Source organism: Centroberyx affinis, unplaced genomic scaffold, assembly GCF_046629955.1.
Source record: "Centroberyx affinis isolate AG114_WGS23_722 - 3 ecotype Tasmania unplaced genomic scaffold, CSIRO-AGI_Caff_v1 ptg003956l_1, whole genome shotgun sequence".
NCBI classification, from domain to species: domain Eukaryota; kingdom Metazoa; phylum Chordata; class Actinopteri; order Beryciformes; family Berycidae; genus Centroberyx; species Centroberyx affinis.
The window spans coordinates 37,501-62,810 of record NW_027281778.1 but is presented as its reverse complement, the minus strand read 5'-3'; the positions used below and the strand labels follow the sequence as shown (position 1 = coordinate 62,810).

The following is a 25,310-nucleotide window of genomic DNA, read 5'->3' as shown; positions in this document are numbered from 1 at the left end:
TGGGGAAATGAGGAAGTGGGAAATGGCGGGGAAGCTTATCTGGAGAACTCAAGGAATGAGAATGAGATTGTCTGTGGTTCTAATTTGAAAATGAGAGGTGAATGCCATTTTGTGTTCTCTGGAGGATATCTCCTTATCTGCAGAAACTTCTGAGTGCAGTAGCCTAATATCATTACAAGGCAGCATATGAATCCATGAAGAAAATTATTTTAAACTGGAAGCAGAACTTGGGCAGAGCTAATGCTCCAACTTTAGTGTTATTGCTTTTTCCACAGACATTAGTGCCCAGGCATTGTGGAGAAAGGTGCATGTTGTATTAACTACTAAAACAACCTAATGGCTATACAATTCCCTTTAGGGGTCTAATTGCCAGATGCCTACAAATATATGCTGTCATGATGTAAACAAAGATATCATCATAATCTTGCAGTATGTTAAAGGTTATGACTGATGAGTTATTCATTCAAAATTCAACTCTACTCAAACTGACCAGATGGAAGAACAGCAGTTTCCAGCAAGGGTTTCAATAGCATTAGGATTCGTAAGTCATCTAATTACGAGTTATGTCTTTTTTATTTTTTTATCAGATGTTTTGAGATTATACTCCGGACCTCACATTTTTACATTTCATCTCTTTGCCAAGCTTACTGTCTCTCTCTAGTGGTGATGTATGAGAAATCTGAGCCAGAGGCCTCACATGTTCCGTCTCCTAAATGAAGATACACATAGGTTTGGTCACTGTGAATTGTTGGTATTCATCTACAATGAACAAGCTGTCTGTGGCATTGCAGGGGAGATGTAAGCATCAAGGTGTTGAAATGTAGACACACACTCTGTTTATGTACAGATTACTTCAGATTTTGGTGACATTATCTATAAGCCTGCAGCTGCCTCTACCTTGAAGCCTCTTAATGCAGTATACAGAACCAGAGAGCTCTGGTACTGTATAGGCCTACTGTATACTGTTTCCACACATGCTACTGTAACCTTTACCAAAAATGTGGGATGACCGTCCCTCTCAGTGAATAGAGATTGCCATGCTGTTCTTTTACAAAACTCTCCTAAGCAAGTTGCCTTTTTTTTTTTTTTACTACCTGACTTGAGCGCAAACATGGCTACTGGTCCCAGGTTAGATTTTAGTTAAGAGTTAAGAAAGTCAGCTTTTAAGTTCTATGCCCCAAGAAAATTTTATGAATTACAAGCTGTGTTGAAACCGGAATTTTCTAATCACTTTGGATGATTTTAAGATTTGTAACACTTTTATAGTGACCTCTAATTTCTAATGTATATCTACATATATTGTCTGTCCATGTTGAAATATTTTAATTTGTCTGTTTTGTTTTTGACTGTGCACAGGGCCCCTATGTAAAACAGATCTAATTTTCTCATGGGATTTCTCTGTATAAAGGTTTAAATAAATAAAATAATGACATGGGCAGATTCAAAATCATTCTGCCAATGGCTGCTATGCCCTGTGTGAGCAATACTACCAACTATTGTCCTTATACATGCTCTCTAGTCACCCTCCATCCAGATGATCTAGCTGTGGAGTGAGAGCCTCCTCTCCAGCTTGGCACACCATCTCCTCAGAGGCTCGGCAGTGGAGGCAGCAGCAGCAGCAGCAGTGGCTCCAGGGCTTCCAGCTGGGGCTGGCTGCTGCCTCTGCCTGCCTACCAGCACCGGGGCTGGGGGAGGTGGTGGGCAGACCACAGGATCGCCCTGGGGCACCTCACTTATGCACCAGTAAGGAAAACACAATTTTATCTCTCTACTAAGAATGGTCGCTGCCCTCAGCAATTTGATTTGACAAAGTAAGGTCTGCAGCACTGGTGTGTCAGAGTGGTCACTGCAGATAACATAAAGATGAGATTATCAGTCATATCTGGGAAGTGATGGGCCAAAACTGCCCAGTTATATTCTTTCAGTAGTGTCCGTTTTAAAATGCCCTGAGAATAAAAAGCACATGAGACACAGTTTTGATTTTAAGCCTGTTTTAACATTATTTGCTTTAACAGTGAATGGGAATCAACCATTTTAAGATCTGCAATACATTATATTACATTTGATGACAGATGCGCTCTGTACACATGAAGTTACATTTCTGAGGACTTGCTTTGTCAACCGGATGTAGTGAATCTAACAATAAAGGGAAATTAACACTGAGGTGAATACAGAAAAGGACAGTTCCTAGAAACAATGTTCAAGTATTCTCTTATTCTATACAGTATGAGGTGTAACAACAAATATTAAAATGAAATTACATAGCGCAACTTAGAGACTTTGATTCTGTGCACACTGGACAAATAAGGAAGACTCAAGATAATTAAATTTTAATACTGATGATTTCAACTTCAACTTTGTAGGCTACTATGACCTCTTATTCAAAACAAATTATTTTGGAGGCTGTTGATGGACTAAAATTACTGAGTTTAATTCAAATACGACTTATGAATGTCTTACTGCTTTTCCAGTGAATAGCCACGATCATCTCAGGTCATTCAGGTCATCCAATGCCATTCCTCTGACAGTTTGACCCCAACCAACTGTGACGTCTCCACCATCAAAACAATCAAGGTCGTCTGGTCAGCATTTTATATAATAAATGTTAATGACACTCACACGATTCCAATGAGATAATAATTCAAACTGGTGCGAGCCACAGGACTGTAAGTGTTAAAGAATCAGGAAAAAAAATATCTACCATTCTATGCTCTACAGCCTCTTATTCTACTTTGCTAACCTAAGAAATTCAGATGATGTGAACAGAAATTGCAAATTAGTATTACAAAAAACAGAAAAACAAAATTTTCCCTCCCATGTAAGGTCTGAGATCACAAGGTATCAGGCACCATTTACAAAATGTACATATCCACACCCCTGATACAGTTTGCCATTACTGCCCATATGACAGCATTGGTCAGTCCTGTGTGTGTGTCTGTGTGTGTGTCTGTGTGTGTGTCTGTGTGTGTGTGTGTGTGTGTGTGTGCCAACATGATGTTTGCTTTAAGGACACTGCTGGCTAAAGTGAAAATTAAAATCAAACAGGTGGGTTTACAATATTATAAAAATGTCAATGAGCCTCCAGGTAACACAGAAGGATTTGGCAAGCAGGTGTCAATCAAGACTTTTAACCAGGTTGTCTTCACCATGCTGATCGGGGTTATTGCTAAAACTATAGAGGACCATGATGCTGATGTGAAAATGTTAGGCTAAAAGCAGAGGTAGCCTAAATCTGTGCAATTAACACAAGGAGATGTCAGTCAATTCATCACCACATAAACACAAACTAACAGAACTCACACGCTTTTTTCTTCATTGCATCAAAGGAGTCCCAATTCTTGACAGAAATGACTAAAGCGCAACAAGGGACAGTATGTTAATTAGCCTAGCTAATCACTTCCCTTTTCAGTATGCATCAAACAGTCCTACAGTATACGAGGCAGCTAATGTCAGCCAGTGGCTGAGTGGGCTACAGCCTCTTGCTGGTGTCTAGTTTACTAATTCTACTGAAATGATCTCCCTCACTGAGATATAAGCTGGGGGAGGCCTGCTGCTGCTGCTAGGGGCATTTCAACCCACCTGGGAAGCACAAATATTACATCGCACAAGCTAAGAGCTCTCAAATCATCTGAATCAAGTTACAATGATAAATAAATAGTAGTTACAGTGAAGTGTCAAAAGGCACACACAATAATCATGGAACAAGCATAAACGGTAATAAGGGCAGCAAGCAAGATTGGCACACAAGAATTACAGCATGCTTTAAAAAAATGTCCCTCAGAGGAGGGGGAGGGACAGTAAATTAAGTCTAATCAAATGATTGGCAAAGAAAGAAAAAGGATGAAAATACAACAGGATAATGAATGGGGAAAAACAGAAAAAGCACCCACACCCATGCACAAAAAAGGAACTCGCGATTTTCAGCTAATGCAGAATCAGCCTCAGAACAATTAAATATGACGCCCTGCCACAAGTCAACTCTGGCAACGCAGCGCTACACGTTTCTGCAATACTATTTGGTTTCAAAATGTTGGACGCATCAGAAGTTAAGGAAAAATTACAAGGTATGAAAACAAAAGTGGGAGACCGATTCTGAAGTCCTCTGGCTATGGCTTGTAAGATACATATGCAGCTAGTATATAATTGTGCACATACAGCCAGTGGTGTGATTTTTAGCTCAATGCATCATATATACACAAGATAAAGTTATTGCAGGTTCCACTTGGCAGTCCAGCGTTTGTTGCACATACAAAGCCAGGCTCTGTGTGCTTTGCCTAGGGGAGTCTACACTAGTGTAGGGCTGAAAGAGGTGAGGAAGAGCTTAGGCCGGGACTAGGCTGATAGAGGCTAAGGCGGCAGTCGGATGGTACTTTGGGGGAAAAGGGGGAGCAGAGAACACAGGAAGTGGTCACCAGTAAAAGGAACGGGACAGGAAGTTGGCAGCGGTGCTGAGCCAGCCCATGCCATCGGTGATGGAGCCTACGCGCGTGACGGCCTTGTCCTGCTCCTGGGACGGACTCTCCTCCTCAGGCAGGTAGTCTGGGATGTCTGTGTTCTCCTCCACCAGCACTGCAGAGTCCTCCTGGAATGGCACCATCAGCTACACAGACAGAAGAAATATATTAGAAAAAAAAGCAAAGACAATGATTTGTGTTTGAATTACCACTAAGCACACAAAACTAATTTATAAGATTGCAGGATCAACGCAGACACAAAACACAGGCGTTTAACAACAGAGCCAAAATACCATCTACTGTACTCAGATACATGACTGAGTCAGGTCTGACCCCTGCTGGCCACAAGATGTATAACAAGAAATGTAACCTCTGATAGCTATTTTAACTGGCCCATTTTAATTTGGGCAACATACATTCAAATTCTTTATGGAGTGATGGAAAAGAAAAATTTGGGAGTTTCATTTGGTTTAAAGGCAGTAGTTTCAAACATTGCTTCAGCTTGGGTGGGTACTGCAAGTTGGTAACACACTGCTCTGCAGGGCATAATTGGGACTGGTCATGTGTTTGGCAAAAAAACAAATAGCCCACAGGCTGAGGCAGAGATGTGACCAGCTAATCATGTCAGTGTGAATAACTCTCAGCCATAGGCAAGGGGCTATGCTCCCTTGTAAAGAGATACAGACACCAAACATAGACCTATCAACTGACATATTATAATCTATGTGAAAAAGTGAGCGTTATGTGTAGCCATTATGGGTGTCCTATCAAAGTTTTAAATGTCACAGTTTTTTCTTTCTCATGTCTCCATCTCAACTGTCCTTACCTCTTCTCCATCCTCTGCCTTCACCACCTGCTGAGCCGTCATTACTTTGGTGGAGTTGATCGCTGTGCCCAGCGCCTGGGAGAAACAAATTGATCATTTTGTTTTCATCTCTGAACATCAGTACATTTAGCTTTCAGTCAAAATAGAACACTTTGGGGGAATTTATTGTCAAAGAATGTTAAGCCTCTATCATTGCGCAGTAGCAGCTCTTAGGTAGTTGTCTAACCGTTTCCAGACAGACACTTACCTCAGCTTTGAGGTCGGAGCGGATCCTGACCACACACCTCTTGACAGCCATCTGGAAGGTGAAGCTGATGACCCCTCTGATCTTCAGAAGGGCCTCCTCACACAGACTCCTCCGAGTCTGACAACAAATAAGAGGCAGGGGGACAGTATGATTAGATGTGTTAAACAGCAAGGCAGACATTGTAGTTACTAGTTGGGAAGTGATTGTGGCTTAAAGCCCCTGATCTGGGCAAACCAACATTCAGAGGAAGATATATTCTATTTCAGTACATTATATTCTATTACTGGCATTCCACTGCTACAAACCATATTCCATTGAGACATGTGGTTTACATGTCTATGTTGCCAGAGCTCAGCCGCCACAGTCTTGTGTGTCTCTGCTGCAATATTAGCGTTGCTGTCCACCAGAGGCCGTCTGTCTGTTGTAATGTGATCTGGCTAGGTGCAAGCTTCCTGTAGGGCAGCGTTCAGGTTCAATCTCAACGTCCTGCTGTTCAATGGCTGACATTTACCTGACCCTCGACCCCCTACTCTACGCCAGATAGACACTGTTAAGATGCACTGACATCACTGTGACAACAACCACAATGCCCCCCTACCCCAACAAGGTTTTTATTCCCAGCTAAACTTATCCAGTATCAAGGTGTTTGTCTGTGCATTAACAGACATTTGGCGTGTGTATATGCATTTAAGATGTGTGCTAGAGCATTATGTCCATTCCTGCATGTGCGATATAACCACTTACGGGGTCATCCAGTCCGTCAATTTGCAGCACCACGGTCTTGGCCCTCTTGTTGGTGGAGCCCAGGAAGAAATGGGCCTTACGCCGGCAGGAGGCAGCAGCCGCTTCAGCCTGTTCCGCCTCTTCTTTCCCAGCTGCCTGCAAAATCTCATAGATCTCAGAGGCCAGCAATTTGGTTTCCCCAGGGGATGTACTCCTTTAGTGGGAGAGGAGTAAAGAGGATGAGTGGCGGTGGCTGTGTCTGTTTAATTTCAGTTTGATTTACATACAGTAGTTAAGACTATTGGCCAATTCAAGACAGAAGGGTCAGAGGTACATAAGCTTACTGATGATAAGACTGAAGAGTTGAAATTATGTGTTTGTTGATGTTGTGTGTGTATGTTTAACTGTATGAGCAGTGTAACTGTAGTGCAGCTGAATGTAGGTATTATCAGTGTCAACAGCAGGTATAGAAGAAGGTGGTTCTGGGATGCTGGAATTTACTGTTGAGCCTCCTAGAAGTGTCCTTAGCCCTAATTCACCTGTAATGACATAACAACCCTCACTAAGCCTGGTTTCTACTTATGCGCTCATCCAAGTTCATAACACAATAGGCATTTACATCAGATCTTGTGCACTTGTAAATGCCTATTACTGCGCCAAAATGGTTCTGTTGAAAAGCAAAAGCATGATAGCAATACAAACGCAAAGCCAGACAAATTATGACGAAATTATGAGCGTGAGACGAAAAGTTTGAATCCAACCTAAAACTGAAATTCACCCAATAAGCTCCCATTTACAACCTCCAATCCTCACACTATGATCTCTTGTTTTATCTACTGTTGTCTCCAGAATGGGTTGTGGCCCGGATCTGTTCCCAGAGCTGAGAGGCTGATATTTCTAAAGGTCACCGTCTTTTGGCCTGACGCTGGAGAGCTAGAATCCAGCTGCAGTCAGGAGGTGGTCGTCCTGCCACAGGGGGCCAGTGACAGCCGTACCGCCACCTAACCTTTCCACAGCAAAAACAGGCACCCAGTCCCCGTCGTGTCTGTATATCCCACATTTATTTATACATAATAATTTATGCCAAAATGTTAGGCTGCACCCCTAACACCATATCAGTCAACCCCACATTCACTAGGCCGATACTGTGCTTCACTAAGGTTTACTGCTCTCTTAGCAGAAAACCAAAGCAGAGCATAATATTAGTAGGCAGCAGCTTTCCTTGAAGACACCACATGAGGTCAGTTATAGTGCCAGAACTGATACTCAGTGAGGGATCCTGGGATACCCCTGCAAGCTGTACTGTTGTATATGTCACCAAGCCATCACTCCATGTATAGTAACCAGATACGACATCAGCTGTCTGGCACAGCGGCCCTCTGGGAGCCTCGTGCTCCCCGGAGCTGTACAACACATTCCTGCCCCAGCTCAGTGGAAGGCTGTCGGCCATGCTGGAGGCCAAACATTCTCTTTCACTGAGAATGGACAAGGGGTCTGCTGTAAACAACTTCTCTGATAACTGCAATTGCTCTGTACTGAGTTGAAGGAGTACAAATGGTTTTCACACCTGTTTGGTGCAACTTTGCTAGACGTTCCCCCTCAGCCATGTGTTCCCACTCTGTCCAGCTATGATCGACCTCTACCCAAAGTCAGAGTGACTGGATTGGGAGGAGGGGGAGCTGCTACAGTTACTGCAGGGCTCTTCTTGACGGCACCCCTCACTAGCTGAAGTGACTGGCTTACTCCAGGGCCAGCAAGAGCTGGGCCGCAGGAAGAGAAAAAAAAAATCATACAACCTGCTGTCGGCCACTTGAGGATAGGCCTATTCCTATCTGGGTGCTAATGATAAACAGCAGTCACTTAGCACAACTGCCACAGACCCTCTGGTAACACTAGCTATCTGGAGCACAAGACCTCCTCAAACCAGACACCCTCAGACAACCCTGGTCACCCTCTGACACTACATGGGTGACCAGGATGTGTTTACCATGTTCTTTTAGCCATGTAGAAATGGAATTGAGGGCAAGTGCTTCTAAAAAAACGTCTCAATTAGATATCAATTAGGCTAAAAACAAGCAACTAAGAAATCCTCTTTAAAACATACCATACAAAATGAGCTACCTCTGCAAAATGACCTGCCAACTCCAGCACAAAGCGAGAACAAATATAAGCCTACATCAGTAAAAACACTGAGTAGCTTCATCTTGAAATTCTAGAGAGGTGGCAGGATGTATTAAAATCTTTGACATGCAGAAACAGCAAATTAATTGTTTACCACCCTATTCTAATTCAACATTAATCACATTCATCCTGACATGGCAAATGGGAGGACATCTTCCTGCCTGGAAAATTTGCAGACAGGCACACATTGTCAGCGCAAAACAAAAGAAATCCCAGGTTAAGGTTTTGTGAAAAAAAGTGCACGGTGAGCACATGTGTGTGTGTGCGTGTGTGTGTGTGTGTGTGTGTGAGGTGGTGGTGACAGAGACTTGCTTCTGCATGACATTCTGCAGACTCAGCATCATGCCCAGCTCGCCCTTCATCTTCTCCCTGTTGGCTCGACATTCCGCCAGGTAGCGCACCGCCTGGAAGGACAAGGGCAACTGTTATCCATTTACTGCTAAAAGCCGACAGACCCGTTGAGGTACTATAAGAGAGTGAGCGCTGTTTGAGTTTGTGTGCAATGGTATACTATTATGTAACCAATATAAATACACAGGCACTCACTCTGTGTTTATACGCTTCACGGGTTACCAACAAGGAGCAACTATTACATAAAACCACTTAGACTTGTACTCACATTCTACGTCATGTACCAAAGGGGGGTTACTGCAGTGTACAGGCTTTTTATTGTGTTTAAACTACATACAGTGTGGGGGTAAATGCATCAGTATGACATTACTTGGTTTCAGAAATGCAAAACAGACAGTAGATGTCACCATTGCCCTGTTTCTCTAAGATGTTGCGGGTTAATGCCACCACGTGTCTGTCTGTGGCAGGGACACAGTTAGTGGGAGGGAATGCCCTTCGCACTGTCACTGCAACCTGCTCTGACTCTACTGGACAGCAGGGGGGGACAAAGTATGGCAGGAGCAGAAACCAGCTAATTTAAAGAACCAGCAGGGATCTCAACTAAATATTTCCCTGAACAAATTCCAATGTCTTCTAACCTGCCATTTTAGATATTTCAACAATTATATTTATGTAATTCAGTACCAGCTATATGGTGGTTCTAGACAGTCAACATTTCATATTCCGCCCTTATAATTTCCTTTCAAACAACAGTAACTGTGTGTATTATTAATAGTCTTTCATGTCTACATATAAATGCAAATGGATTAATCTTACCAATAGGGCAGAGTAGACAATCTGTGGGTTGGGGTGGTCCAGGAAAAGGATGAGACCTGGTAGACAGCCTTGATCTTCTACTATGGCTCTTCGGTTGAGGGGGTCTGCTGCAAGATCTCGCAGCTGGTTCACCACAGTTAGTGCATCCAGCTCCCCACTCATGGTGCCTCCTCTCTTGATGCCATGCACATCAAACCAGCCTCTTTACTCTACTGGCAAAGGAAGAATATGGTAAGCTACGAATATGGTAAACTACAGAAGCGACCAATGTAGCTTCTGTCTTTTATTGAAAAATTCAAGTTCAAGTTTTGAACCTCTACAATCCGTTTTATTACCAAGTTATATGCTAAATATACCTTACAAACTATTGGAAAAGAAAGTCTCACTGCCGAAAAATATCAAACTCATATGACCATTCCATTGTCGTGGACGACGTTTGCTTAGCCTGAGATTTGAAGGACTTTTTGGTTATTTTTGATAAGCTTTGAAATGTGGTGCTGAATTATCTGACTGATTAGTGTGACCCTTGTTACTAACGTGGCTTGATTAGACTCCAGTTACAGGCAAGAATAGCAAGTAGGTTAGCATGGTTACTTAATGTTAGATTTAACTGCACGCTTTACAGCTAACGTACTCTCAAACGATTTTCATGAGGCGAAAGATAAATAATCCTTGTGCCGTAAAACACTATACACGACCCCGAGCTAACCTCGAATCACGCCCTGTGGAACAGAGGCGACTCAGCAGCTAAGCTAACAACTCATTTGCTAGCTAACGTTAGTTGACAATAGCCTACCTTTTCGTCAGTTTTCAGTAAAACCATAAGACAACTTCAGATGAACAACCTCAGTTCGAAATGCACATACGACGTAGTGAGAAACACAGTAGATTATCGATGACACCTTGACAAAACCCTTTTCAAAATAATTTCCCTAGGCCTGCCACTCTTTCTTTGCTAGCCTTTGCTAGCAGCGGTGGCCAGTGTTTGGGTTTTTTGGTCCATCAATGGGTACAACTGTTTTGTAGCTAAGGACATCCCAGTTTTCCATACGGATTCCATTAGTTTAAATAGGAAGACATCTCGCCCGGACAATCGAGGGATATGTAACGAACATCCACATCGTTTGTGGCATATAATTGGACAGTATATATTGATCGACTGATATAAGACCCAATCATCAGAAAGCTTTATATGAAGTGTCCATCCCAGTTGGTCTGTTTGTCTGCCACTCAATCTGAATAGCCAACGATGGCGCTTGACAGTCACTGTACCCGCCCAACTATTGCAATCTGTGTAATCCAATTGGCTCAAAAAATGTTCCATGACTCTTCCCACATTATCCAGTTACTGCGGTGGATGTACATTGGTTTGACAAGGTGGAAAAATAGAAACTTGTTAGCTAACGTTAACTTCGTCTCGGTAAGTTGACTTTAATTTAACATAAAGAATTGATCCTCAAACGTGACTGTAACATCTATCGTTGGCTGTCGTTCGTTAGAGAATGCCCAGATTTTGTGTCTTCGGCAGATCCTACTAAATCGTTGTGTTAAAAGTTCGCTAACGTTAGCCCGCTAACGTTGTTAGCATAGCCACACTGCCCGCTAAAGTTAAGGCTTGCTAGTTAACATTAGCCTGCTGCAAACTTGACTGGTCAGTGCAGTACGACTGGTTCAGTTTCAAACTTTCTTGATGTTTTTACCTAGGATCCTAAACAGATGTCACAGCGGCCTGGTAACGTTTGCTACCATGCCATGTCACTTTATGTATTCCCTGTTTTCTTCGGGTTTTGCTTGTCTTTAGTTAGGCAGTGAATAACCTAGCCTCGAATCGGTAACGTTACCCTGCTGTTTTTATTATATCAGCATAAAAACAAATAGACCCAGGGTTATCAGAAGGCCTTTTTATGTAACCGTAATGTTAGTTGATATCCTGACTACTCACATTGGGCCGAAGTTGATCTAACTACAGTTTGTTCTAAGATTGTGCAACTGAAATTCCTCACTCCTGGTTTGTGTTTCTTGCAGATTGCCCTGTTGAAGATGCCCTTAGTCTTGGGGCTTGCGTGCACCAGCCCCTGTAAAACACATCGACAGAAATGAGTAAAGACTATGCACGGATTGAAATGGACCTGGTATGTGACTATCTGTTGACATCTGGCCTGATAAGTGTCTAATCGACATAATGTTGTTGCTATACATTAGTTACATTACATACATTAGTTCAGCCCATAGTCAAATTAATGACAGAAGAGACAGTTTCTCACTTGCCAGATATGAAAAGTACTACCCACTGCCCTCGTCACAGCTGGTGTAAACTATGTGTTAAATATCAGTTAACCATCATGGACAGAACATAGACTCACATGATTTTTTCTTTCAGTCATGATGTCAGTTTTTCCCAGACGCATGACACATGCTTATGTTTTGCAGGCTTTCGGATCAGCCAAGCCCTATGGGTCCTCAAGGAGTATTGTGAGGAGAATAGCTACCAGTCTTCCTTTTAAACCCTGTCCAAGGGTCCATTTTCAGGTGAGGGAACATTTCCACTGTCATTATCCAAGTTCAAAGTTTTTAAAGAGTGTAATGATGACACTTGACAGGCCTGCCTGACTTTGAGGATATATCATGTATACAATGCCTTTTGGCATTTTGACCGTCTTATGGTTCGAGGTTGTTTGAATATGTCACATTGCATTTAGGCTTTTCTCTAGTCTTCTCTTCTGTCTTCTGCTTCTGTCTCCTTACTGGTGTCACAGCATGTGATAACAAATCACACACCCTGTTCAACAGTTTTTTTTATCTGCTTGACTGTCTGTTTTGTTTTATGAAACATAAACAGAGTGGATGAAGTCATCAGCTTGGAGATATTTACTCATCATTAAAGCTCTGAGAATGTTCAGAAAATGTTTTTTAAACTGTAAGAACAAATTAACTTTGTGGTATTCCAATTTTTAGTATAATTCCATTATAAAAACACAATCTTAAGATTTTTCTTGTCTCCTTCAATACTGTGCTTTCTCTTTTCTTCTGTTTTCTTCTGTCTCCAGCTACCCTCCCTAGCTATGAGGAATGCAGTATGTCTGCTTTAGGTCAGTTCACTCGGCGACCTACACCAAGCTTGTGCTGACTAAAGACCTGCTGAGTTATTTGTCAGAGCCTTTCATTAACAACATATAGAGGGCCCTTAAACTATTTTACTACTTTCCCCCCCTCATCTGTCCTCATTTCCGCTTTATTACTTCCTTTTATCTTTAAACATAAGAAGAAGGAGCTCTATATTTAAGCAAACGCTAGTCGTTGAGATGCTGTGTTGTGCTGTGTTCTTCTCTGGTGTGTTTTGGAAAATGTTTTTTGTCTAACTGTTGGAACATGGCTGGTCACTCAGCTTTATCCTTACACTGAGGACGCTGGTGTCCTGAATGGCGCCAGGAGGCAGAACTGCCCGGTGGCCTCTCTGGCCGACGTCGGCTGGATCGACAGGGATGAGGAGGATGACGAAGACTACTTTGGCAGACCCAGGTGAGATAAGGATGGAGAGAGAACTGTTGTCTAACTCTGGAATGCTTTTCTCAAGGTAATAAAATCAAAGAACTGCACACAACCCGCTCACTATCAAACACTCCATAGTGATCCGTTATTGATTTTGAGGAGAATTTCAGTTAACAAGCTGCTAATCTGGGAATTGACTAATTCTTGTCAGCAGTTTCCACATGTGAGTGCGATTCTGCCTGTCTGTAATAGTAACTGGCCTTGTTGAAACAGGCCAGGACCACCAACGGGGCTTGTTTTCCGAGCCCACCAGCCTCAACCTCACCGAAGACCCTTAACCCGACAGAGGTCTTTACCGAGCCTGCACAAGGGGGATCCGGACCCCCAGGGGCCGACGGTTGTCAATGATGAGGCCATTCAGAAGATCAGTGCACTGGAGTCAGAGCTTGCCAAACTCAGAGCCCAGATAGCGCAGATTGTACTGGCTCAGGAAAAGAACACACAGCCAGGTACGTCAAACAGTAGCTTTCAGAACAATCAGACACATTCACTGGCTTTCACTGACTTAATTTGCCCTGGCTACAGTCTTTCATACACTGGGTGATTGGGTCTCCATTTTTCCCCGCTGTGATCTTGTGTACCTGCCTCTAGGTGGCAGCAGAATGTCACATATTACATGGCTGTAAGATTTGTTTTTCCTCCATCTCTCTTAACCTCAGCTCCTGCCACAGGGACGCCCCCTCCTCCTCCTCCTCCACCCTGTGGTGCCCCTCCTCCACCCCCTCCACCTCCACCACCTCCTCCTCCACCACCCCCCAGCCTCCAGCGGACCTTCTCAGCCATTGACTTGATAAAAGAGCGTAGAGGGAAGAAGATGGACGGTCAGACAGATTTGGAGTCGGGGCCCAAGCCAGCAGAAATCCCCAGCATGCTTGATGTGCTGAAGGACATGGGCAAAGTGAAGCTGCGTTCAGTCAAAAGGTGGGTGTCTAGTTCTGAAGTCAATGACTTTTAGACCAACACGTTTACTCCCATATCTCCTCAGGAAACTGCTGCAAATGGGACAAAATGCTTGTATAGCATGCAAATAAATCAAACTGTGTTACTAGCATCATGATAATAGTCGTCGTCACTTGTGTGTTGTTGCAGTCGTCCAGGAGAGGTTAATGCCAAAGCCAAGGCCAGTGGGCCTACAGACGCCGCAGCTCTCATTGCCGAGGCCCTGAAACGCAAGTTTGCCCATCGTTATCGACACAACAGTGAACAAGAAGGCCAGGACGATTTCAAACTCCCTGTCCCGGAGGTGAAACCTCAAACAGAGACCGCTTTGGTGAGAGCCGTTATACTTGGTAGTATATCAGTAAGTAAGAGGGGCCTTCCTCTTGCCTCCTGTCTTTCTTAAGCTTTGGAATCAAGCGTCTGTAATGTCAATGAAGAAAATATTGTCCAAGCAATTTGTCATGTGCCTTGTTCTGTCTTTTCTCTGTTATAGTTTGGGCAGCACATGTTGAAATCCACTGGAAAAAGGAAGTTCGTCTGAACGAGTGTTGGGTTCATCGATGAATGACGGTTCTGAATTAGAGGTCCAGATCGACCACGGACACTCTGAAGTGCCTTATCAACCTTTTAATATCAGCTGTTTCTTTGGAACAACAAGGGATTCTGCCAGAACCAGATGGCAGGCTGCTCCAGATACTGGTCATCTCTCTTAGTGTGGCATCTGACAGTCATCTCGACCATCTACATTATTTTTGCACTTTGATAACTTATAATATTCGCTTTCTGTTGTAGAACCATGTGTTTTTTTGTTTGTTTAACCAAGTGTCTTTTGTTTTTGTGTTCAGGAGTCTAAGTTCCTATTCTTAAATGCGTTTTATAGACAAAGAGTGAGAGTGCTATTAGAGGGTATGTTGTAGGCAACACTACAGAATCCTTATTGGTTATTACTTTTATTGTTCAATCATTAGTGGTTTTTTGTGTGTGTTGTTGAAACCGATGCACATAGTATGGTTTGTCACTTTTGCATTCCCCTTCTTGAGGGGTTCGTGAAAGCGTAGTGTTCATCTGTCACAGAAGAAAGGGAGCACTTTCTGAAGCTCTTACTTGTGGAATACTGTGCTATGCTGTTTATGTATAATGCCTTGGCTTGTAGTCGGCCTAATTTATGATTGTGGTCCATCTATTTATGTCATGGTTAAAGTAAATAATCTAGTTTTTATTTAACACAGGTAATTATGTGTAGATTTATCCAGTTATTGATCCTGTCAAAGCATGCACAGTATTTGATTTTAGGCAAGATTTTTTTTTTTTTAGCTTTAAGATTTCTGTTTAATTGGATGCCAGTTGTATCGTGGAAAACACAGTGAAGTCTCAACATGAGTTCTGAAAAGACCTTCTGTTGAGTCTGTATATGTTGTCGCTTAACTGCCAGTCTTGACATAGTTAGTGTGATTTTTCCTGGATCAAATGTGTGCATCCCAGTGTTAGTTACCATCACTTTACTTTGATCCTGTTTAACGGCCAAAGACATTCCAGTGATGGTCTGTGAGGTTCTGCCTTTCATTGTCAAATGTCAACTTTGATATCCCTTTACCTCCTTATTTCTATGATAGAATGATGCTTAAATAATGAGGAAAACACTTAAGCCATAGCCCTGCAAAGCTCATGTTTAGAGGTTGTTGGTGGTACAGATTAATGTTTGATTTTTGTGGCTTTGTCAGTACTCCCCTTGATCAGAGATTTGCATTTTTTCCTCGAAACACTAAAGCCTTTAGGCAGAACTTGGTTCCAAAGTAATATATTCATACTGGAAAAAATACTACATTTTATTAGTTATTCCGTAGCGCCAAAGTAAAGATTATTGAATCCTTTTTTTTTTTTTGCTTTGTTTTTTTTAATAAACTAGAGTCATGGGTCCTAAGGTACCTACTATTTAAATAATATCCCAAAGGATTTATGCTTTCATGCCAGCAATCATTTTGAGAGTAGCATCACATTTTCAAGATGGTGGGCATCTCGTTTTGGAACAAAGCTCTTCAAAACTTTGTACCATGCAGTGTACTGTGTCTGAGTCCTCTGGGTCATGGGAGGATAACTGTTCTCAGGCAGTATTTTGTTCAAAGTGACACTAATCTGTATGGTGACCTGTGTGCGTCAGGATTGCACACATCATCCTCACCATTTCTGTTCGCTATTTATGCCAGTGCAGTTGCCGCTCCAAGTAAACTCTATTATTACCTTTTATAAGGGAAGGTGGACTGGATGTGTCAGTAATAATTGAGTGGTTACTTAAAATTTTCTGTTTAGTATTCAAGATCTGTATAGAAGTCTTCCACAAAACTTGCTGTTAATTGACTTGAATTGTCAAATCTCCAAATAAAAGTAACATGGAATCTCAAGTGTTTTATACTATATGATCAGTTCTGACTTTGAGCTGTAAGTCTGACATGGTTGAATTTTAACCTTCTTATGAAAGTCACCTGCCTTCAAGTTGTATTAGTGGCTGAGTGCAATTAATTATGAAAGATAAGTTATCTTTCACTTTCAAGTGTTGAATAGAGAGTATTTGATCTACGCCATCTACTTACTTATCAACGTTTTTAAAGTCCAAGAAACACATTTGTCAACAACAGGTTTTATTAATCAAATTGTAACTGCAACAGGCATGTATCAAAAAGGTCAATACAGCAAAGCCTTTACAAAATCTGGCTTGACACTGAAGTCTTCCCAAAAATGGCTGTCGCAACAAATTGTAAACAGTTTTATCAACAGTCTTACAGCACTTACAGCAAAATACAAATCAGCTAAAGTAAGAAAAGCACCTGTTATCTTTCAAAATGTTTAAACACAAACACAATTTGTGCCACTATACAGAATCAAAGTAGACAAACCAAACACAAGGAAATGGAATGTTCAAAGTCACTCGACCATTTTGTTTCCGTACAAAACGACAGTTGGAGTTGTTGTTCCTCACAACAAAAAGGCAAAGGGATTGGACAGTGCATTCAAAGACAAGCACACCATGCACTTGATGGGAATAGGAGTTGGTTTGGTCACTTAGCATAGTTTGTGCATAGTTATAAGGCATCGATCGAGCAGTCCTTTAGGTTGCATGTGGCTAACGTGAGAAACATTCTGTGGAGAGGGAGAGTCTCCGTCAGTAGAAGTGATCCTAGCCAGGCAAAAACAACCTTGCATCCCCCACCGCCCGCCCCCCCCCCCCCCCCTCTCCCTCTTGATAAGAGATTGGCAAAACCCTGAGCGAGTTGAGTTGCGTGGAGTTCCAGATGAGATGTATGCGCAATGAGTAACTGATCCCCAGTGTGGGAGGCATCCATGCCCCGAGTTCAACCAGCACTGAAACTTACAATACCTTCACAGAGCGTCTTGAAGATCTCGTGGAGAAGAAGCTGCACATCCAACACAGTCGTTATTTTGGAGTGCAAGGAGTCGAATACATTGTAGCACAGGTGGAGTTACTTATGGCATCTGGTGTGGTTGAATAAGGTTCTGCTCATGGCTTAAACAGTGGGATGACAGTTCAAACGAGTGGTTCTTCACATCTGTGCTTAGAAGGCAAACCGCGGAGCCAACATGATTCACTTCAGTTCAGTTCAAGGGAAAGGAACAACAAACGAACGAGGAGATGCGTAAACAGTCTTCGTAGAGGCAGCAAAAGGACTGGGCTTGTCACATTTTCGTTTGTACATGAGGAAGAATCTTCATTACGAATGCAACACACAGCATTACTCTCAAGTCTTAGGAGAGTCTCATGTCTGAATACTCAAGTTGTCTCAGTCAAATCAGTTCAAATCATTCTTCAAATCTTTGTTTTCAAATGGCACTTCAAAATACCAGAAAAAATGTATTCTTCAGTTCTTATACTGTTTGTCCCTTAAGATTCGCCAACCAAAAAATAGTGGTGTCTTCGATCAGTAATGCCAAAACTACAGTGGACAAATAAATAAAACAAAGCAAATAAAAGAAAATACAGCAGTAGCCAAATGAGGTATCTATGTATTGCTCTATGCCAAAAAAAGAGGAATTTAAAATTAAATAAATTAAATAAAATCAGTGGTTTGTCAAGATGGGAGGCAAAAGCAACAAAACATAAACAAGGTCTTAGGATGAGGTGGGGCAGCGGCAGGGGTGCGGGCCATGCTCTGTCCCTGGACGCCCCACCCGGGCCCCAGTGTGTGGTGAGACCCCGAGGCCGGGGTCAGGAGACTGGGGTAAAAGGGCAAACATGGAGTGTCAGGATTCTCTGCTTCCCTGAGGTATTTCTTTGGAGCTGGTTCCTCTTGTGGCTGTAGCTGTGGCGCCGTCTGGTTCGGTAGAAGCGGCGGCGGCTTCTGCGGCGGCGCCGGCTGTGCTGGGCTCCGCCTCCTCGGAGACAGAGGTTTGTTCCTGCTGCAGGCCGCTCCAGCTGGCCTTGTTCAGCCCCAGGTGGCCCAGCATGGTCTGGGACAGACGTGTGTCGGAGAAACGGGCCCACTCTGCGAACAGCGGCTCCACCACATATGTCATGAAGCCTAGGGGGGAGAGGAGGGGAGGTAAGACACAGATTAGGGCTAACAATGAGATAAAGGCTGTAGCTGTTTGCTGAATACAACATTAACTTTGTTTAGACGCAAACTCAAAACCTACTCATTTAGCATTGCTGATTTGTAAACTGATGCATTTGTTTAACTGTGTGTGTGTGTGTGTTTGGGTTGCACCTGTGTTTCTGCCTTTTTATTTTGTAAAAGCACATTGAGATACTGTGTTATAAAATGGGCTTTGTAAGTAAACTTGGAGTTGAACAAAGTTACTTGCCAATTTGAATGTTGCCGACTGTGTTGATCGCTCTGTCACAAAGTGGGCTGACTTCAAGTTTGTGCTTCTTCTCAATATCTCCTACAGAAACACAATAAAAATGTAATGCATATAATTATTATACGCCGTTACACATTTTATTATTATATAATTGGGTACAATGAGAAGAAACTATATAAAGAACATAGAAGAAAAAGTCAGGGATTCAAAGATGGTGAGAAAGAACTGGAACAGGATCAAAGAAAACATTAAATGAAAGAGTATGACCTTAAGAGTAAACAATGTGAAAGAAGGCAGCAGAGAGAAATAAACCTTGTTGGAAGAACTCCTCCGTCACTTTCTCACTCCACAGTTTGCTGAGCTCCCAGGGTCTGCAGGGGTTGCAGATGTCCGCACACTTCAGAGCCATCTGTGTGTGGATGGAGTCAAAACAGAATTAAGAACCCCGTGGTTTCGGTAGGTGCAGTCCTGTGTCCTACGACAGAGGAGCTAACTGACCTGCAGGATGAAGTGGCGGTGGTTGCCGCTGCTCAAGCACAGATCCTCATGGTCCAGGTGCGTGCGGAACTTGGACAGGTACTCATTCTGTCTGCTGATGTCCGTGGCCAGGATTAAGGAGCCCAGCTGCCTCTCCATGTTCAGGCTGATGAGTCAAATACAGATTGATTAGATCAGGTTGTATAGCAAAGACTTTGGCACCTGCTGGCATTTCCATCTTATAAAACTATAAGATGTGGTAAAGCCCTTTGAAAGTAACAAAATTGAAAAATCTGAATGTTCAGCAGTAACCAGCAGCTGTAATTTCCGGTAACATGCAAAAACTCCCAACAAGTGCTACCTAGCACGCCGTCTAGCAGTTTGCTTGGTGCACTTAGTACAATTTCAATGTCAGACTGACCTGTCCTCAGCAGGCAGGTGGGAAAACAGCCCAGTCTCTCTGAGCAGGCCCACTGCAGACTTCCAGTGGTGGTTTTCCAGAACTGAGGTATTCTGCACATTAGAAGGACAAATTGTGCACAAATGCAGACACATGGATTTAATAATTTGTACAATGTCTTCCACAGGAGTACATTCAGAGTCAGAGGCGGGTGTGACAGGCTACAGATGGGGGATGGATTTCCTGACTGTGCGCCGCAGTGCGTTCTCACCCTGTAGAGTGTAGCTAGGTAGTGGTCGGTCTTGATGAGGAAAGGCTGGTTGACCCCAGGATGGTCCAGGTCGTGAGTGGCGGCTGCTAGCAGGCCAAGTAGGATGTCACAGGAGGTCAGAGACTTGGAGAGCTGCACAAAAAAAAAAGTGTTTAAAATAAAAATACTCCCTTATTAGAGTGGCTAGAGAGTGGTTTTCGGTCTAACAGGTCTTCATCAGAACATGCATGAATTTGAGTATGTTTCCAATCTACAATATCTACAAATGATGTTTTCCCCTCATGGATCACAATGTGCACTACTCTGCATGTCTCACCATGGGTTCCCGTAGGTAGCAGTACATGGCCTGTGTGACGTCCGCGGCGTGGACAGCGTTGTGGTAGGGGTTGTTGCTGTGGTAGTCCTCCTGGACCATGACCAGGAACCTCCAGAGTTTCACCATGTCCAGCTGGAAGAGCTCCACCAGCCCATACTGGTTCAGCAGGTGGAAGGTCAGGGTGATCAGGCTGTTTCCTGAACACGGCCCAAGGAGACAACGAGGATGAACGTTCAGCTTTCGTTTGATTTACGAATTTGCTTTTCACTAGTGCTAAAGGAAAAATCCACCCTCGGATACTCTTACACTGTTATATGTCATCAATCTGTGATGTCATTCCAGGAGTTATTTTCAGATGAAGTCTTGTAATTTACATTTATGGTGTATCCAATTTCCCTTAACCTACCTTGTCTATGTCTACTTCAGTTAGTGGTTTCCTACATTTCCCAGAATGACTTTCAACAACCCCCTTTGGGGGTTGTTGAAAGGGGTGTGAACTTGTTGCATTCAGTTGTAGGTTATATGTGTAGGTAGAGAGTGGAAGCAACACCATATTAAGAGCAAGACAGTGAGTTTTTCCAGTTCAGAGAAAGTGAGAGTCCCACCTCTTGCTCAAAACTCAACATGTCTTGCGGCTGCATTGCATTCTGGTCTATTGAGGCTACTGTGGGTGGAGAAACTGGTATCGCTGCACCTTCTATGATGGATTTCTCCCTGTATGACTGTTGAATGTTGGTGCAAAATGGCGGCTCTAGAAAGAAGCCCTTGCTCTTTGACTGAGGGACCACAGAACCTGATATTTACCGTTGATGTTTTATAGTTAAAAAAGAAAACTTGCTAACTCCATTGTAGCTGCGCTGAAAATATCACAGCATGACATCACATCGCCTGCATTTGGCCAGTTATCCCCCAGGAATAAGAAAAATACATAAAGAAACAAAAAAATGGGCCCAGAAATGCAAGGTACATCATCAATACCTGCTTGTCAATATGAAAAATGTGGTGTGTTCCATCCAACAGATGGCGCCATTGATAATACACTGTATCTAAGGCCAGGCTGGAAAGCAGTATGCAACATTATGCTGGATTCTCTTGTCAGCGCTGTATGGCTCATCTTATCATGATGACATTTCCAGCAACTTTTGACCGACATTTCAGATCATATTTTACAGCCACAGCTTACCGTTTGTCAGCCTGTCGAAGAGGAAAATGTCAAAATTCCAGCTCCCGACTTTTTCCAGCATGCACTAGAAGAGAGGGAAAACAAGAGCACAGAAGTATAGTTATGTCCCGTGTGAACAATGCAAATCTGCATTTGTGTGTTGTATTATTGTTGTGATAATATGAGGTGGGTGTCATACCCTGGCCTGTCCAGTGTAGTCCTCATCGAGGATGTGGAGGGGGATCTGCTGGGGGCTTCCCCGCAGCAGGCGGGATGAGTGCAGGTACCTCTGGAAGCTCAGCAGCCTGTGGACCCTCCTTTCAGGGGCAGAGCTGGCCGAGGTGGACCCAGAGCCCAGCCGTGCTGCAAGCACACACACACACACACACACACACACACACACACAAAGATAATTGACTAAAGGTGTCAGAAGTAAACTAAACAACAAATAGTTCATGGAATCTTTGTTTCACAGGCTTGTTAGGGTCGGCGAATCATTTGGGTCACACAAACTCAGAGGGGATCTGACACCAACACAGCGATATACAAACAGACTCGCTGCTGACACAGCCGCCCACTCTTAAGCCTCTCGTCTGGGAACACACACCAGTCATGCTTTGTCAGTGGACGGACACACACACACACACACACACACACACACACACACACTCACACACACAAAAGCACTGTCTGTCTTTATAAACTATGGCTGCAATCCGGAAACACGTCAGCACGAGGTAGGATTACATGTGGGTCAGGATGTCAACACAACACACACACACACATATACACACGCGCACACACACACACACACACACACACACAACTTCTATGTAGATGTTTGAAGTTTTCTGAAAAGGTTTCAGTGTGTATGAAAGTAGTTTGCCTATCATCAGTGGTGCAAAACCATTAACACGGCTTTGATAAAAATCCTTGCACAAGGTTTACGCTAAGACACACCTTGGTCCTTATCAGCGTGTGAAATACCTAAGCTGTGCACAAACATTTGTAATCTCGCTAGAAGAGTGGGAATGTACGCAGGGCTACAATTTAATGGCACCATCTCTCTTGTCATCAAAGAGGTTGGCAAGTCGAGGCTGTGATTCATACTCACTGTGAAGAGTTCGGAAGTCGATGCACAGGTATGGGTGGGAGCTTCTTCGTTCCGGTTCAAATCCAACCTGACTTCTCACTCTCACATCTCCTAGAAGAAATCAGCACACACTTCCTCAAAAGTCATGCTGTTTGGAGAGGGAAATGTCTGGATGTGCTAGGCCAATTAGTATTTGCAAATTTTCAATACTATATTTTATTCTAGTTAGGTGCCACATAGTTGGGTTTTGCCACAGGACAATGCAACAAACAAAATGAACACAAAAGATTCATTTGCAAATACTATTTGACCCAGGTCTTGAGTGTACAACCCATGTGTGTGCATAGTCACACACAAACACACACTCCCACTTTCTCGAAGAGAAAATACAATGGAAAGACAAGTCAATCAAACAGCGGAGCATGCAATGCCATGTCAGGACAGTCTGCTCTACCATTAGTACTCAGAGCCACTGAGAGTGATCTATTGTTCATCTACAACCCTGTTAGTAGTCAGACAGAGGAACAGGAACAGGCTTGTGCTCCAGACTTGGAGCAGACAGACGGCGGCCGGCCGGTTTGTAGACTGCAGTCAGGAGCAGTGAGAGCGCAGTGAGGTGACAGGATGCTGCTATGACACTGGTGCAATACGATGCTAGTGAGTCGATCCAGGCAAGAGTCGATACGGCAGTGGTGTCAATACTGATCGAGGTGCTAAACAGTGCAATGGTTTCCAGCATGGCACTTCTGATTTCAATGTGTGATTGTGTAGTATGTGCACTGGATAAAATCAAAGCAGTCATACAGGTGTGTTCACCAAACCAGCATGTTACTTACTTGCAAACAGCTGTTTGAATATTACACAAGCTCCTATCAAAATACCAAAAACTAAGAATTACAATTAAATGCATAGTGATGCTCAACATTATTTTGAGAAGCTGTTTGTAAAGTTGTTTGTATGAATGTGAAAAGTGAAACCATGTCAGTGGCATTTCACATGCAATAATCAAATTATGACCAAGTAAACACTAACATTCATGCACTCTTGGGCAGTGAGTGAGTGTGTGTGTGTGTCTGACCACGTGTGTGTATCTGTCCCATCTGCAGATGCATGTGCTAGCACTCGGCACGTGTGTGCTTGTGTGATTAGTGTGTTTTGAGAGTCAGAGGGTGCATGTTTCCCCAGTGGTGCATGAGAGCTGGTGCTTTGGGGTGGATGTAGGTCATGTCATTATTACTGATGTGGCCAAAGCTCTGAGTCCTGCTATTTGAAAGCACATCAGCATTAACTTGGCAGACTTAACCCTGGCCCGGCAACCACCAGCCTGCATTAGCATGCCTCTCCTCATTTAATATAAAATCTACATAGACAGATGCTTTATTCCAGTGACGTATGAGACTGCCATCATACTTAGCCAAGTAAAATGATTAAAAAGCTAAAGCTCCTTCAGTCAGCTCAATAAATTGCTGTTACTGTGCCCAGACACACGTGGCTGCAGTCAACTCGTGGATATTATCAAGCTGGCAAGGATCAAATTGGCACCACCAAAGTACAGCAATGCAGTGTGAAAGCTACAGTAAACAGTATATCAACCTAGTCATTCGATAGGCCCTAAAGTGCTCATACTGTACGGCTCCATTTCATGCGCCCTGCATACACACTACCCTTCACAGATCTGAGGCAATCTGATATCTAGAACCTACACTGACAGGCTGACACTGTCAGCAATTCTAGTTTCCAACTTGCTGCTCACTCCCAGCCAACACTGTCAGATCTGTGAAGGGGAGTGGTGAAGGTTACATGAGAGGCCAGACCTGTCTGTGAGGGAGCTCAGACTGATGTCGGTGTGGAGTCTGAGCAGGAAGAGACCTTGGCTCTAATCCCACCATTATCCCCAGTAACCTTGTTCATGGGGCAGCCATGTTTCCCCAACAGATCATGGCCTATCTGGCTGCTCGCTGGATGCGTTTGACTCAATCTGCTCAGCAGAGCTACGAGCCAGCAGTAGGTAGAGACAAACACAAATGCACAGACACATACTGTATGTACACACACACACATACACGTGTACAAAAAAAACCCCACCACTTTCCATCAGCCTTTAGTCTCCTCTGAACCCAATGGGGTTCCAAATCAAATCCTGGACTCTTAGCAAATCTGATAAAAATTCAAAGAAACACTTAACACTGCAGACACACGCACAACCTAAGCCTATTGTGATTGAGAGATTATCAAAAGGCCAGGGATTGAGTGGACTCTGGACGCATAGTCTAGTGCGTTCCCATCTCTTCATAATCTCTATATCCCTCTCTCCATCTCCGATCCATCTATTCCTCTTCCTGTTTCACTGGTTTTAAGCCATTGTGTGATAAGAAATGGACAATAACGCTGAGGAGATAAATCTCTCAGTGAGCTGAGAAGAGTGAGTGTGTGTGTGTGTGTGTGTGTGTGTGTGTGTGTGTGTGTGTGTGTGTGTGTGTGTGTGTGTGTGTTGACAGTGGAAAACACTTACCTAGCATACGAATGTACAGTGCTGTCTGGTCTGAGCTGTCATAGGAGATGGCCCCTCGTCTCTGAACAAACACAGAAGGAAACATATCATCAAACACTAATGTCAAATTATTATAGCAATATAATAAATATCATAGCAATGTAATATTACTTCATGTAGGACCTACCAGTGGTTGAAA

At 43.3% G+C, this 25,310-nt stretch overlaps 3 protein-coding genes across 7 annotated transcripts in view; 1 reads left to right on the top strand and 2 right to left on the bottom strand.

The window, feature by feature from the left end:
- Positions 1–1,992: 1,992 nt before the first annotated feature.
- Positions 1,993–10,638, bottom strand: armc1 (armadillo repeat containing 1). Its single transcript, XM_071541767.1, has 7 exons — positions 10,395–10,638; positions 9,599–9,810; positions 8,744–8,835; positions 6,272–6,464; positions 5,528–5,644; positions 5,281–5,355; positions 1,993–4,600 (listed from the first exon to the last, which is right to left on the bottom strand). The coding sequence occupies exons 2-7, from the start codon at positions 9,758–9,760 to the stop codon at positions 4,409–4,411; spliced, it is 831 nt and encodes a 276-aa protein (XP_071397868.1). The 5' UTR covers positions 9,761–9,810; positions 10,395–10,638; the 3' UTR covers positions 1,993–4,408.
- Positions 10,639–10,942: 304 nt separating this feature from the next.
- mtfr1 (mitochondrial fission regulator 1) lies at positions 10,943–16,473 on the top strand. 2 transcript variants are annotated; one of them, XM_071541773.1, is made up of 8 exons: positions 10,943–11,018; positions 11,624–11,730; positions 12,029–12,127; positions 12,984–13,117; positions 13,361–13,596; positions 13,819–14,068; positions 14,237–14,417; positions 14,580–16,473. In XM_071541773.1, the coding sequence occupies exons 2-8, from the start codon at positions 11,695–11,697 to the stop codon at positions 14,625–14,627; spliced, it is 984 nt and encodes a 327-aa protein (XP_071397874.1). In that variant the 5' UTR covers positions 10,943–11,018; positions 11,624–11,694; the 3' UTR covers positions 14,628–16,473. The 2 variants fall into 2 exon arrangements, with proteins under 2 accessions (XP_071397874.1, XP_071397873.1); XM_071541772.1 differs by having other exon boundaries at positions 13,807–14,068.
- An 856-nt stretch (positions 16,474–17,329) lies between these two features.
- Positions 17,330–25,310, bottom strand: part of LOC139663194 (high affinity 3',5'-cyclic-AMP phosphodiesterase 7A-like) — a 19,525-nt gene continuing 11,544 nt past the window's right edge. Inside the window, exons 2-12 of one of the 4 annotated variants that reach the window (XM_071541770.1) lie at positions 25,133–25,193; positions 22,632–22,731; positions 21,727–21,868; positions 21,549–21,612; positions 20,366–20,562; positions 20,050–20,181; positions 19,800–19,891; positions 19,400–19,544; positions 19,214–19,310; positions 18,902–18,982; positions 17,330–18,618 (exon numbers count right to left, since the gene is read on the bottom strand). In XM_071541770.1, the coding sequence (XP_071397871.1) occupies positions 18,341–18,618; positions 18,902–18,982; positions 19,214–19,310; positions 19,400–19,544; positions 19,800–19,891; positions 20,050–20,181; positions 20,366–20,562; positions 21,549–21,612; positions 21,727–21,868; positions 22,632–22,731; positions 25,133–25,193 (1,389 nt within the window). In that variant the 3' untranslated portion in view covers positions 17,330–18,340. Of the gene's footprint in view, positions 18,619–18,901; positions 18,983–19,213; positions 19,311–19,399; positions 19,545–19,799; positions 19,892–20,049; positions 20,182–20,365; positions 20,563–21,548; positions 21,613–21,726; positions 21,891–22,631; positions 22,732–25,132; positions 25,194–25,310 lie in introns of all 4 variants that reach the window. The other 3 variants (XM_071541771.1, XM_071541769.1, XM_071541768.1) reach the window with 3 other exon arrangements.